At 36.6% G+C, this 16,340-nt stretch overlaps 1 protein-coding gene across 9 annotated transcripts in view; it reads right to left on the bottom strand.

Annotated features, from left to right (window-relative positions):
• Nucleotides 1-16,340, bottom strand: part of ZMYND11 (zinc finger MYND-type containing 11) — a 105,562-nt gene that overhangs the window by 43,538 nt on the left and 45,684 nt on the right. For all 9 annotated transcript variants that reach the window (XM_062506543.1, XM_062506534.1, XM_062506549.1 and 6 more), the window contains one exon: nt 841-1,000. In XM_062506543.1, the coding sequence (XP_062362527.1) occupies nt 841-1,000 (160 nt within the window). The remainder of the gene's footprint in view (nt 1-840; nt 1,001-16,340) is intronic.

Below are 16,340 nucleotides of genomic sequence, written 5' to 3'. Positions count from 1 at the left end.
TATTCCAAAGCAATAGTTCATAGTTCAGGTATTTTAAAGCTTTGGAAAACTCTTTTTAGTTAAGAATATATTGTCTTGTAAATATAGAGATGGGGCTTCTGAACAAGGCAAAGCAACTGTACAAGCTTTTTCCTGGTCTATGTGACTATTCTCACATTGTGAGTGTGTTTCACCTCAGCTATGGAGTGATATCAAAAGCATGTTTTTTTCCCCCTTAACTTTCAACCTATTTAAATGGATTTTAATATTTATGTTACACATCCAATGGAACAGTATTTGGATGCCTGTAGCTTGTAGCTGATTTACTAAGAAAATCCTTTCTAACTGAATGCTCTGGTGTTCATGAATATCAGTAAAACACATATTCTCATGTGTGTTTGCATATAATTTTATAATTTCATGCTGCATTTCTGAAAGGGTGTTCTTTGTTCTTCAGATACAGATTAAAGCAAGATTAAAAAGTTTGTGACTTCTTTTTTTTTTCCCTTTTAAATACACCATCTTTAGGATTTGAGAACATCTGAGGATTTCAAGTAATACCAATAATATTTACTGCCTTCCTATACAACTGTAGAAGACAATACTGCATAAAAGTGAGGCATAACCAAGCAAAGGACTTTGCCAGTTTTTCATAGCAGAAAACTCAGAATTCAAGAGGAAATAGAATTGAATACGGAATATATGGAATAGAAAAAGTTAAAAAAAATTTAAGAGTGCATTACTTCCCTGTTCATAAGCACCAACACAAAATCTATAAATAGCTTTAAATATAAATTAAAATAAGTTTCATGCTAAGATATCAGAAATCGTGGTTTATTTTCTCAAGGACTTTATACTCACAATCTCATCTCCTGGCAACCAATATCCTTCTTGTTCAATACCAGCTTTTGACCCTTTACAACCCACTGTCAGGGTTTCCACAATGAGACCATCCTTGACTGCTAAACTCAGCTGACGTGTGGTTTCTTTTGGATGCATACCATGGACTCGAGACATATACCTGCACACAAAGAACAAAAGTCTTTAGGTGTTAGTTTTATATTATAAAATGTGTCAGCAAAATACACACATTTGCAAACGAGTTAAAATAATACACAGTCTAAGTTTTAGATTGTTTTTAAACAGTCAGAAATTATATAACTTCCCCCTTGACTTCAAATCAGATTTTTTTCCTCTTGCAGCTGTCATGTACACATTTAGACAAGTAGTAGCACAGTAAATTTCTATAAAAATAATAAAAAAAAAATCCTACAATGAACACATATGGTGCTTGGGCTTGTCTCTGCCACATCCATTTGTCCCTTTAAATTACTTTAAACTTGCATTTCTCTAACACTTCCTATAGCATACATACTACAGAATATACCAACGAATCTTTGTGGTGCTTGTGTGTAAAAATGCAAAATTTATGTATAACATATGAAAACCCAACAGCTCAAGTTAGTGTGCTAAGTGGTTTTTCCTCCTTCTCCTGAGTTAACCACAATGATCACACTGCAACAAACTGCCTTGGTGAGAAAAAAAACCCAAACATGTAGCCTTAATTGTGTATATACATGAAATTCAGCTGTGTAATGTTGACCTTTATCCAGTATAATATGCTTCTAGGCCAACACCAAGTATTAACTTGGAGTAAACAACATAAAATTATCTTCTCTCAAATAAAGATGACCTCTCTGCCTTAAGATCATTACAATTCAGGATTTTTTAACAGAATTCTGAGAACATATCTAGGAGTTGCTGCACACGGCCGGCTGCAATCGCACACAATCAGCAGCCCAAGTGAATTGACTTGGAACCAATTAAGTTGTGGACAGCATTTTCCTAGTTATGGATCTCTTAAAGTTACAGAGCTAACTGAATTTCTCTCCAGTTTTGTTTCTCCAGGTAATCTGTCTTTACTATTCATAAGAGAGAAGTCTGCAATTTGCCTGCTTTAAGACAAAGCTGTCAGCTATGGTATCCTTGCCTTCCTGCTTCATAATGAATGCCAGCAACCACTATTCCTTGGTGACTGTCATCACAAATACCTTCACAAAAAATGTAATTATGATCATGAGCAAACTCAAGAAAGATTTATTTTAAAGTAGTAGTATTTCACAAAAAAGAGAATTAAATCAGTTCAGATTTTTTTAATAACATGGCTGACAGGAATTTTTAATACCTTAGAAGTTACAAATTTACAATAAGGAGTGAAGACCACCCCAACGGTTAAGTCTTTAATCAACCCCTCTCTTTGAAGACATTTGCCTTTTGAAATTCTTACTGCTTTGTATGAATAAAGGTATTTTCCTTTCCTACTTTCTCTCTCAAACTTTTGCTGGAACTGGTTTATACTAATTTGATATTTTGTTTTGCTCTAAACTGTATATAAAATTGTATAGTAGATTTCTGAGTGAGTGGAAGTACATATTTGTACAGAAAAATATACAATAATCAGAGCAGCACAGGACATTTATAAATTTCTGCTTGGTGTCAGAGGCATTTACATAAATGTTTACAGGATCTTGGGTTGTATTTTTGGGGGATAAAACCTCTTAGAGACAGATGCTGCCATTTACCATATTTTACAATGTCTACCACGACATGATCCAAGCCTAATAGTGTGTGCATGCTAGCACTGTACAAAAGGTAAGCAATTGACACAGAAATAACAATAATCTGTTCAAGTCTGTGTTCCAAGCTAATATATAAAAATCTTCTGGGGGTTTGCACATAGGGTCAAGGGCCAAAATCACTTCAGGTCTGGATCACCTTGGCTAGATGCTCACCTGCCCAACCTGATCCCTCTATACTTCTACAGGAAACAAAACTCAACGTGAGCAACTGTTCAAGTGAGATTAAACATCGCGAGTAAGTTTTCAAAGTTATCCAAATTCCAAGGTCTGAACCAGGTAGACACTCAAGTCTATCTACTCCACTTTCAAAGAGAGTGCAAGTGAACTCCACTGGTCTGTAGAAGCATGAAGTTTTGAAGCTTTAAAGCCACATGAAATCAGCTCATTTGCTTATTTAATCATGTTACATGTATTTCATGTATGTGCACATATGCACATATTTATGCAAACACAACTAGCTTTATAAGTGCAAATTATCTTTCTCAACATTTGCTAATGTTACTCTTTTCTTCACCAGATTTCCATTTTTAACTCATTATTAACAACCTTCCTGACAGAGCCCTAGCATTCATGTGTCTGTAATCAATTCAAGTCCTTAACAAGTCTCAAAATACAGAGAATAGGCTAACTATCATTCTTCCCATTTTACTGACAGAAAATATCAGACTCTGAGCAAGGAAGTGATTTCCCTACACTTATATGGCAGGCTGCTATAGGTCTGAGAACAGAAAGCAGTTATTAACCCAGTGCCATAATCCTCAGGGTATCCTGCTGGAGAATCCATGTATTTTGCACTGCATCATCACGAGCTGCAGAAACACAGCCCAACGAAATTTTTAAATACAAGCTACAGGTTTCATGATTTCTCACTCATATCTCTGAACAGAACAGATTTCTCATACAAACCAAAAAGCCTTAAACCAACTCTAATCACCTAAGAAGTTTAATCTGCCTATTTCCAAGGCAAGGAAGGTTGTGCACTAGTGAAAAGGAGCACAAGGCTCAGAATTGCCCATTTCTCAAATCCAATCTGTGTTCTCAACCAGAGTGAAAGTACTGCTACTAACTAAACTATCTCTCCATCTTCTCCAGCTGTAAATCAGGAGTAGTAAATTCCCAGTGGCTTTTTGAAGAATACTTTAGTCAATGTTCAGACTGTGCCACTGGGGAACCACAACGGCTATGTTTTCTATTTTTAAAATAAAATGCCATCAGCTTTCATAGGAAAGAACACACATGTAAAGAGAATGGTTTTACTTCAAAGAGTAGAACTTATATTAGAAAAATGCACCCTCCCCCAAATTTTTACTTTATTAAAACCTGTAGAGTGTATATGACTCGATATTCACAAAGACTAGAAAACAACACTCTAGGGTTTGGATGAAAATTTCTTTCTTTTCAGCCAGAAGGACAGCAAAGGTTAGCAAAGACATGGCTAAGGCACAGGACTCCAATCAGAAAACACAGTTAAAGTTCTTGAACAATGAAAAGTGAAAAACTGTCACGATGTGAAAAATGCTGAAAACACAGAATAAGTTAAAATCCAGCTCAGAGACAGAAAGCATGATGTTTGGAGTCCCAGCTACTACGTCAGCCTCATTACTAGATGAGGGAAAAACAATATTGAAATGCCTTTGTGCAGAAGTGACACCACTAATCCACGGAGTGCAAATCTTTTGCTGGCACTGCAGGCATTGAAGCATCTGGCACAAAGAGTTTTTTAAAAAAGTGTATAGGAGATAAAGCAATCCCTGACTGCTGTTTTCAATAAAGCTGAGTAGCCTTACCTTGGAGACAGGGAGCTGAAGGAATACTGGTTTGTTACACTCTTGCCCAGTCCTTCATATCAACAAATTTGTGAGTGCAATACAACTCAGCCATAAGAAGCAAAGCAAATACACTCAAATGAGTGAGAATAAGGCACAGAGACAAAGTAAAATCCTCTAAATCAGCAAACCAGCCCCCTAATCAGATAGGGGGCTGAAGAAACCATTTCAAAATACAATTTAAATGTGTTAATCCCTACTATATAAAATGAGGGTCTGTCTGATGAAAAGTGGAGGTTAGGCCTGATAATCTGCATGTTAAATTCAAAATCTCAGCAAATGAGGCTGCTTGTGTGCAGAATACAGAAGCAACTGAACTGCTGCTGAAAATTAGAGTGTTTATAGGTCACTATTTTCTCCATTTATGAACTGGCAGTGCAGACCTCCTTAACATTAGCACAGAAGAATCTAGCAAATCTAGCAAAATTACCGTTTTTGTAATCAACTTCTAAGGGCCTAGTAATGCATGCTTTCAATTATTGCAACACTACTTGGAAAGCAAAGGATAAGGATCTTTTGCATGGAGTTTGTTCATTACCACCCTTAAGCAAACCTCACTGCCATACCACCAAATGTATATTTAAATATGGTGACCTTCAGAAACAAGATCCTACCAACAGAAGCAGGTAGATGCACATGTGCATATACCTAATACATGTGTGCATCTGTCTGATGGCAAAAGAAAACCTGTAGAGGAGACTCACAGAGGATAATCATGAATAGATTCGTAGATTGTATATGGATGTGATGTTCATCTGTATTGTCACAAAATACCAATCAGAGAAAAGTGAAACAGCAATTTCAGACCTCTTCAGGACTGCAGATGTACAGTAGTCAGGTGTAAATGACAATAAAATATGGTCATATTCTTCAGTTTCTATTATTATATTATTAGTGTTACCCATCCTGAAGTCTTAACCACCTCCCAGACACCACAGGGACAGCCCCAGGGGTCAGCACATGTGGAGGGGGGACCTCCAGCAGTTCTCAGAGGGACCACACAGCCACCTGCTGCACACCCCACCTGAGCCACACTGAATGCTGGGGAGAAAAGAACTCAGGGAAACCTGGTACGGGTCTTTCCAGGCTCTCTTTCCTTCACAGCAACAAAATCTCCTCTAACTCATGCCCTACCAATTGACAACTGGATCTTGCCACCTCCCTTAGCCAAACAAACTGGACCACAGGAATACCTGATCCACATCTAAATCACCTGTCTGCCCAATATATAGGACATTGCAGGAACACCAAAGTCTGTCAGCATATCACCAATTCACTCCTAAAACTTCAAATTTTCTCAGATTAGCCAGTGTCCATAATGTCTTTCTATAAAAACCTACATCTAATTTATGTGCTTTATAACACACCTTAAAACTAAAGGAAGTTTGGTTCGATCTTATGGGTGTGGAGGAAGCAGACTCTAAGGTTGGGATCACCATGGGAGCAAAACAGACACAGAAGTAGCCAGAACTTGCAGGGGATCAGCTGATGAACTTTTCACCTACAGCTGTCACACAGCTCACAGCTCCTGCCTGGTGCTCTGCAAGACACAGCAAGAAGATAAACCCTGTTCCAAAGAGTCAAATCTATACGGCTTCAAAACAGAGCATGGAAAAATAGCTGGCTACTCCCAAAGAGTCCGGTTGAAGGTATCTATGGTCTACTGAGAGGCAGAAAATGGTTTACATGGGCACTGATGTACTGTAGCCCAAATAAGAAAGTTGGGGGGAAGGAAGGAAGGAAGGAAGGAAGGAAGGAAGGAAGGAAGGAAGGAAGGAAGGAAGGAAGGAAGGAAGGAAGGAAGGTTATTTAAGGTAGGAAGGTGACACAGGCATTTAAAAAAAAATCTCCGTTTTTCTGAACTCATAAAGAATTGCATTTTCAATCATCTGAACTCAATGAAAAGAAAATAATTGGAAAAATGTTACAGCAAGCTTATCTGTACAAGACTGAAGTAAAATACATATCTCAAACAGCTGCAAAAGTACAACAGTGTGCCAAGTGTAGGTAGATGTTAATTTCCATGGCAAACTCTGTAATCTTGGTCTGATCAATTATCTCTTTCTGTGCTGGATGCCTCCATCCTTCCCAGTGCAAAGGGAAGTAGCAGCCTGCTGCTGCCAGCAGACTCTGCTAAGCAACTCATCCAGGGATGAGTTGAGAACTGATAAATTTGAGGTCTGATAAACTGAGATCTGATAAAATTGAGATCTGAGAAAATACAGCAGATCCCATTAAACTCAACTGAAAGTCTGCCATTAATTTTAAATGCTACCTACAGGTACATAAAAATGTCCTAGATTCAGGGACAGACCTTAAGGAATAATACATAAAATAGAAGGAAAGCAGCCAAAAATCTGTTCTGAGTTTTATATTGTCTTCCTACCTCTACTGAGAAATTATGCCTTTTGCCTCAGTTTCAGGGCATGACAGCTATTTTATAAAGGCCCACACATTTCTTTTAAGAGTTTTTAAAAAATAATTTGCAAAGAATAGGCCAGTTGGTCATACTGAAAGAAAAAGTAGAAGAGATGGCTGTGATAATTTTTTTTTTAAAGAAATACAGCTCCATGAGACAAGAACTTGAAATACACAGGGTCAAATCTCAGGAATCCATCAGCTCTCCTTGTGGAAAGCCAGATGAAGATCTGTGCTCACAGCTGTATCTCAAGGTCTCAGCTCTGAAGCTCAGGCTTCCACCATGTAAACACCCTGGTACTAATCAACTCCCACAAAACACAGGATAAACACTATGGGTATTTGACACACATATTCCCTGCTTGCCAGAAACTGAGAGCTGGTCTGAGAGCTGAAGTCAGCACAGACACACACAGGAACTGGAACTGGCTACACTGGGGATGTAGCAGCTCACTTTTGTTTTCTAGGATACTTTTGATGCGCTTACACTTTCTGAAGTTTCAATTATGGATTATATTCACTAAGATAAACACAACCAAGGTACAATGTTCTTCCTGGGTATTTATACTCCACAATGAGATGCAGTTATATGAACAGGCTGCATTTGATTTCCACTGTAATTAATCCACATACCAACAGCACATGCACAGACCACGCAGGCACTGACAGTGCTGCTGCCTCTGCAATAAAATACTTCTTACATGATCTACATTTTATGCAGTCCAAAATTCCAAGAATTACAGAGAAAATATGCATTTACTTTTCCCTCTGACATCAGTATCTACAACATTTGTTTTGAAGACACATATACTATCCAAGCAGGAAATGTTTTTAAAATTAGTTTAATTTCTCCTCTGTAGTCTAGAATGTCAGAATTTACATGAATGTGGAAACTAATTTTGTGCGGTGTTTTTATAAAACAAAAAGAATGCAAAAACTTGATAGTACAACAGTGAAATCCAGCAGATCAGCTAAATTCAGATCTGCCTGATGTTTGTGCTGCTGCTGCTAAAAGGAAGCTTAGGAGTTATCTTGTTTGTGCTTGCTTTAGCTATCCCAGGCACCATGCATGCACCTATAATGGTAATCACCTGGGTCATTTCTGTAAAAAGCACAGTAATGTTAACCCAGGTAATTCCCTGATCCAGTAATTTAAACTCCCACTCATACAACTTCACTATACACTTTAGAATGTGTAACCCACCAGCATGACCATGAAAAGCAAGTAATTTAGGTACCAAGCCCTTCAACCCGTATCCAGAAAAATCTCACCACCACCTTCTTATGGAGGAACTTATCTAAAAGAGGCTCTATTTCCATTTTTCCAACCTAAAAGCTCATATGTGACACTGCTGGTAATGCACACGTGTGTGCCCTGGTCACGACTGGCAAACAAGCACTTATCATTTTGGCCCTGCATGTACAGGTACCAATGCTCGTGTGCAGTTCCACTGTTCCACCCAGCTCTTTTCTTTGGATGTACTGAGAGACAAGCAAGTATTACATGACTCAGAATGTAATATCCTAGCTAATACCTTGCAAATGAAGTATTTAGTCAGTTCATATCGAGCATCTCAATTGAAAACACGTTAAAAAAATGAAGAGTTGAATGCTTTCATGGTTCAGTTTCTCAGAGCTTTCTATCCAATTTAATTTCCATTCTTATCTGGGTCAAAACCTTTCTGGTTTTGGGGTTTGTTTTTTGTATGTGCATTTTTAAATTTTTCTGTTAGATTACTTTTAGTCTAGCTGAGTTTCAGAATCATCACTCTATCACACAACTGTTCACCTTATTACCATCTAGGGAACAGCACAACGGCTGGAAAAGCCATCAGGGCAGGGCTGCTGCTCTTGGTGATGATATTGTTTATATGAATGGGAATATGAAACCACAGCCTAAAATAGATGGTATGAGTAGTGCTTTGGAGATCATTCTCTCTCCACTGATTACAGAGAAAGCCTTGATGAGCACTTCAGGTCAGATAACAAGCTGTTAAATGGCCATGTCCCTCTCATTTTTATCTCTTAATTCTAATAGAAAGTCACATTTATTTACAGCAAATAAACCAAACAAAGGCTAGAAGCTCCCCTTTCAAATATTACAAAGATATTATGATTTGAGCAAAAACCTGAATTGTTGTGACACAAAAATTGGTTTGCTTTTAATAATTAGAAATAAAGTTAGCCTTTTCTGCATTTTTTCTGTGTAAGCTTACACAATTTCAAGATGAATATTAATAGTAGTATGGAGTACATCAAAATGGGGACAGTGATTTCCAAATCAGTTCTATCCCTTTCCTTCTTAATATTCCTACTGGGGCTCATAGCTTGGATGTATTTTATTAAACATTGAATATTCCAGATTTTATAGGAACAGTCAATAAGGGGAATTTAAACGAATATGCACTTATTAACAAACATCAGAAAAGGAGTATGGCTGTGGTTAATAACAATGCATTCGTGCTGTTAGTGTGAATCATTTTATTTACCATACTCATGTTCAGCCCAGAGATGACTTCACCTACTGAATCAATGAAGAACATTGACCTCTGAGACAGAAAAAGAAAAATGCCACACTGGCAATACCATGTAAGAGCTTTCCTAAGAGAAGAATTACTAGATAAGGAAAATTGATCAAGCAAAATTCATCAGAACATCTGAGCACCTATTTATTTTTTGCAGAATGAACTGTAGGAACAAGATGTGCCTGCAGTAATATCTCTGATCAAAGCAAATACACAAAAAACTCCACCTCAAGCTCTAGTCCTCAACAAAATAGCCATTTATGCTAAAGCCTTACAGGTATAATGTTTGCACAGCCAGCTACAGCATCCTTTCTCTTGCCTGTACTCTGCATAAAGCAGGAAAAAAAGGCAGCAAGGCTGGAGCAATCTGTCAGTCCCCTGGTGAAGAGCTTACCACACCAGGCACTGAACCAGTCTTTGACAGCCAGCACTGGAAAACAGACCCAGCAATTCAGGAAGAAACAGGAGACAATGTCTCAGTACCAAGTTGAGGGAAAAGTCATCCCTAAGGAATTACAAATAACACTGTTTAATCCATGTGGACTTCTTTTTATGGGGGTATTCCTTTAACCAGTTTAATTAACGTGATTAAATAGAATTGTTATACAAATTGAAGAAATAAGCTGTATCAATAAAGGAGCTCAATAGGAAAAAGAGTAATTATTAATATACATTATAAACTCAAGATAATACTTCAACCAAAACTACCAATTTAGCAGCTTTAATTCCACTACTACTCAGAGCAAATGCAGATAGGTTCTTTAAAGCCTTTTTGCAAGAAAAGTTAACATTTTTTTCCTGACATCCATGTTTCCCCTCTCTTTAGTCAATTATGTCTAAAGGCAGCACTTAAAATGGACCATTAATATGTGCAATATTAAAACTAAATAATATCCTAACCAAAAATCATTCTAAAATCTTAAACAAAATTGAGAAATAAACAGATATGTAAAAGTAGGATGGTGAATGCATCTACAGGGAACACAGGTAAAATTTAATGAACCTTTGCCATTGTGAACACCCCTTGCAATTAAATCATAATCTTTCATTCCTTCTTAAGACTTTTATAAAAAGAGTTAGCTTAGTTTCTCACTTTTCCTTCAACTTCTTTTTAACCTGGGTATTAAAAATCGTTATTAGCTTGGTGAGTACTACCTCATGGGTCAGTCCCAGTAAAAATTTACCAGCAAAAATGTGTATCAGTTATGATGCAATAGCAGGTGAGAACCCTTGTACATTCCTGCAGGTATGCAGCTCTCAGTGGGCTTTTGGAAACAATTTTTTTTTTTTATAAAACAAGTTTAATCTGAATCCATTATTTGACCTCACTGCAAAACCATCAGCATAAAAAAATTAATGTGTCAAACAGGTCAAGCATTTCAATGTCCAGCATAGTTCTCTGCAATGTACTGCTATGCTTGTAACTGCTATTTATGCACCTATAATACAATTTTTATGTATGACTAAAGTAGTACTTGTCCTAAAAATAATGTTATTAGGGAATCAAATTATAAGTTTTAGACTGTTTTTTGTTTTATTAACATAATGACTTTTAACTAAATTGGTCAAAAATTGCTGAAAAAGCAGAAAAGTTTTGTTTTCTGCAGTATGACCTCTGACTAAGGATTTACAAGACTTAAAACTCCAAACTCAGTTCATTCTCTTGATTCAACATAAAAATAGTGTTTTGAAAACAGAAAAACAAACTGGTTTGGAGCTTAAAGAAGTAGCTGAAGTTTATCATGAGAAAGAGAGAAGGGAAGTAAAAGAAATTACAAAGGACATTGACATAGTGCAGTCAGACAGAAAAAAGTGCCCTGTCTTTACCTGTGGCAGAAAATGCATGAGGAGGTATTGAAAACTAAGAGTTTTCTACCCTGTCACCACCCAGTGATGTAGTCTGAAATGTGTATTATCTATAATTTTGCCAATCCAATACAAAATGAAGTCAGTTTTCTCACAGGTGAACACTGAACAGACAGGCTGCCTCCAGAAGCAGCTCTGTGGACTGCTGAGGAAGTATCATGCTTTTTATTGGCAGACCTCACACTCCACACTTTTGCTTACCCCTGCATGACTAGGAATTGCTATTGCACTCCATAGCACAATAAAAAAACCTTCAGTGTACTGGCCAGGGTTTCAATAACACTGCTTGCTTCAAATAATCACATTTAAAACGTACAGGAGAATGATGCACAGATATGGAAAAGGAGCCAATAACTCTGGTAAGAAGTGAACTCGAGTGATCACTGCATTCTCCTGAATAACAGGAAGATGTTCTACTTCAAACAGTTGCCTTCAGATAAGCCTGCTCTCCAGCAACAAAAAGACAGATATTTTAGGGGAATGCCTTGACAAAGGTCAAGACACCAACAAAGCAAAAAAAAAAATCCCATTTCTAAGCTTGTATTTCAACCAAAGAACTATCAGGTGGTACAATATTTCTTCTGTTCATACAAAGTTTAACAACAGGATTATCTAGTTATAAATCCAGAGTCATCTGCTCTTCTAATCTTTCCTGTGGCATACTATTTTTGTTTATGTATGACTATTTAGTTGCAACATGCAGAATACTTGGAAGACTTAAATTTTCATCACGAGTACCATGAATAGTAACAGATATTTTTTGTATTAAGTATCTAAGCTTCAAATAACCAGTTCTGTAAGAATCTTGTTCTTCCAATTCTTTTTCTTGCCATTTCATCACATATTCTTATTTATATAATTGTCCAATTATTCCCCATCCATTCAAATTGCTCGTGTTCTTACTTATACTCTGTTGTATTTATTCTGCACCTGAGAATAAATTGCTTATTCTCAACTTTACTTCAATCGCTGCTTCTATGAATTGTTTTCTATTAAAGTCAGCCTAGAATGGGAACAGCAAAAGAACTAAGGCAACCACATATAAGAACTTCAACTTTTCTCAGACACTGACTAGAGAAATTCCAAAGACTGGTATTTGGAGAAGAAATCCCCCTCCTAGGTCCAAACATCAAACTGAGAGGGTCACATATTCAATCTACAACTGTTACTGACTCCATCTCAACTGTGGGACCAGAAAATCTCATTATTTTACAGTAATCTTTCATAGTGAGTAATTCCTTTCTGCCATGCTATCCCATCGATGCTGATTAATGTCTGCCTGCACAGAGCTAACAGGGTCTACTCTTCACTGGCTTGGGATCTGCTCCTTTCTGTTTGATGTTCTGACTTAGCTGCACCTACATTAAATTACTATATACCAGAATGAGTCCACAGAACAAATAGGGGAAAAAAGCTATGATCATTTAGGGACCTAGTACTGGACCATCCTATCTGAAAGCTAACTAAAGAAGATTATTAAAGTCTTTGTATCTATTAATGAAAAAACGATATTTTCATGAATCACCAATGGGGTAAAACAGCTTTCTGACTGATTAAATGGATGGTTTCAATATCACTTTATTTGAAAATAATATGAAGTGTCCAATTATAGCACATACTAGCTAATGGTCTATCCATCAGCTTCATTCCCCCCCAAAGCTGTGATACCTCTCCTCTGTGATCTACAGCCACTCTTGGTTTAATTCCCAAACCAACTGATTCTCATGCTCCATTCTGGAGAAACACAAGTTCTTCCTCCAGTGAAAAAGCAAAGCATGGCCCAGGGGTTGGTTTGCTCGTGATAGAGAACCCAAATGTGAACCCTGCCAAGACTGGCTCCTTCTGCCAAGGGCACCCAAGCCTGTTGCAGCACGCTGTGTGTCCTCAGATGCCTGCACATCGTGCCCAACAGCGAACTATTGCGTCTCTATCTCCAGGTTGCAAGAAGAGCTTTGCTGTGGGCTGTTATTTTTGGCGCTTAGAACTGAGGAACCACACACACATATAAAACAAACAAAGAATATGTCAGGGCCAAAGAAACACTCTGGGAGCCAAAGGCAACGAGGTGTAGCCCCAGCATAACTGCTCCAGAGAGTGCCAGGGCGGTCCCTGTGATGGCACATGAAGATGGTATAGAGACAGCCTATATAAGGGACAGAGAGAGAAGGTAATCAACTTAATTAATCATGAAATGCAACAAAGGGAGAGAGAAAACACATAATGAGGAAGGATGTGCAGAAGAAAAGAATTATGCTTTGGTTCTTTACATTAGTCTTCATGGAATAGTTTAGAAACCAGATAATTATCTGTTTACAATGGAAAAAATCTTGAAAGCTGCCAATAATAGTTAAAAAATACCAGATTTGCCAACTGTGTATGTTAATAGCATTAACTTAATAGCTAATAAACTATGAACTAATCATAAAGATTATGAAATGTTCATAAATTGCTACTGAGGAAACCAAATATTTTGTGAGAAAAGGGGTATATGTTTAATTAAGAGTTAATTAAATCTTAGGAGTCCAATTACCTGTAAGGGAATTATGGAGAAAACAACTATAAAAGGAACTGGAAAATTATAATAGCAAAAAGAAGAGAACTTTAAAAACATGTCTGTACATAAATACTTTCCAACCTGCTATGCAACTGAATGTCAATAATTTGTCCTACTTATCTAAAAATATGCATGACTTTTTCCCAGTGTATTTTAAGGCATTTTATTCCATAGAATCAATTCTTGAGGTTACCCCAAAACCAGAACAGATGGAAAACAATGAGGAAAAAAGAGGAAGTAAAAGCATTAGTTACAATTTTTAACACAATTGAGGGATGAACAATTTGTCAGGCTGTATTCTTGACAGAGAATTCACAGGATATGGAAAGCCATTTCTTCACTAGTGCCTACAGCATAAATAATACCAATAATGCTCATCTAAATAACTGATACACTAGGGTCAAATTATCCCAATATTAAGTCTAGACAGAAAAATAAGTAATATTTTTTGATAAATACCTCTTAGAAATGCAATTTTGTTATTAAGAAATGTGGTGATTTAGAAATATTACCTAGTTCTTGTAGTAAAATTTTAAACTATTGCAATTCATTGAAGATACCCTGTCTCAATATAAGCCAGGTGAGAATATTTATTTTCTGTACCTTTACAGAAATGCTACCACTGCCTTCAAGTGAGCTCTATCATTAAACAAAAATGCATCAAATATACTGAAGCTTATGTACAAAGGTAGGAACTTAAACATATATTTTCAAGTTCTCTTCCAAAGGCAGTTGGCATTCAAAGTACTAATTCCTTTGAATTCACGTCACCCTTGCTTCTTGTTAGCATTGGCTTTCAGTCCTTCATTCAGTTTTCAAGTTACTGAAGAATGTTTCTCTCCAACCCATGAAAAGTGCATTTCCAACTATAATGTACCTCACAGGAAGTCAGTAAAACTGCAGAATCCCTTTCATATGATGATTTGTTGAGGTATTTTCTTCCGAGACATTGAGTCTGCGCAGTGTGGTCTCTTCCCTACCAATGCCTTAAGTACTTATATAATACTCCAATTAACTCTGTCATATTCTTGCCATTTTTACAACTGTTTTTTTAATTCTTTACAAAACAGACACCTTTCTTGTGTTTCTTATTAATTCTCTGCATGCAACGACTTTTCTAAAAAAATTGCTAGAAGTTCAAAAAGCTTACTAATTAATTTCTTAAAGGCTCTAACTTGCATATTCAAGTTTTCCAAGTGACTCTTCCCTTGATGTAAGACAGTTTTCAATCACTTCTAATCACGTATTTTTCTGTTCTTGCCTTTCCCCCTCATCAATTTAAAAAGCAAAGCATACTTGATCTCATCTACTTTTAATTAAAAGGCCTCTCTCCTTATAGGTTTTTCCTGATAATATCAGAAGTACTTTCTAGTGCTCTAGGCTCCTCCTACACTGTCCTCCTACTCTAATGTTCTCTACAGAAAATTCGTGCCTAGTTCTGTAGATTTTTTCTTGTCTACTCTCCATTGACAGTACCTTCTGGAAGTCTTCCTTTACCCAAGTAATCTTCTATCAATTATACTTAAAGTGCACAGGTAACAATTTGCATATTTGCATTCATTATATAAATTTGTCGGGTTTGCATATTGAGTTGGAACAGTTCATAAGCTACAAACAATGAATCCTCTTTTTATATTACGAACATTTATTCCCAGGTCATCAAAAGCAAATGTTCCTTGAGATGTAGTGTCTTCTACTCAGCACCAGAAGACTAAGAAAAGTAAGAATTAAATAAAATAAACAAGAATATATAAAGAAGAGGGAGACAACCATGCTGAATGCACATTAGGAGAAAAGCCAACAAACAGATTTGCTTAAAAGTAACAAACCATCTAACAAAGAAAGCAACAGTTCTTCATAGTAATTTGCTATAAGGTTGTTTAGACTAACAGGTCACAAAATACACAGAACAACTTGTCTCTAGCAGCAAATGAATGCTTAAATCAGGAGAAAAGCAAATCCATTCAAAAACCAAATCATGAATCATCTTTTTAACATATGAAGTTATCTCAAAGTACCCATTTGTCATCCACTATATTACACATAGGAAGACTGTTACTTACCTTAAACATGGATTTATTAAAAAAATATTCTCTTACTGTTTTTATGCACTGGCTTTTTTATTCATCAATATGAGTAATGCTTCCATAATGTCACTGTAGTTATTACTTTCTGTCAATCCCAAGAAGTATTGACACTTCTGAAAAATGTTACTCGTACAAATATTAAAACCTTCCATTTAGCTCCAACTATGTACACATGCTCATAATTTTCAATTTTGACCACTGGTCCTGAAAATTCTTAGTATTCATATGTTTGCCTATATGCCAAGACACTGATTGATCTTTTAAGGAATTGCAGTTGACCTGTCCAAATGATTTTGAGCCTGGAAGAATGTATTAGCTGCTCAGTTTTCATCAGAAGAGATATTCTGATGCCATGGTAATTTTGGAACTTCATTTTGAATATTATGTATTATGCATACTTGTTTACTATGTCATCTGTGTTTCTTCATCAACCACTAGTACCATAC

Source organism: Cinclus cinclus, chromosome 1 (assembly GCF_963662255.1).
Source record: "Cinclus cinclus chromosome 1, bCinCin1.1, whole genome shotgun sequence".
In the NCBI taxonomy this organism is placed as follows: Eukaryota; Metazoa; Chordata; class Aves; order Passeriformes; family Cinclidae; genus Cinclus; species Cinclus cinclus.
Note: the sequence above shows the minus strand (reverse complement) of the source record. Positions and strands in the feature narration are given on the sequence as shown.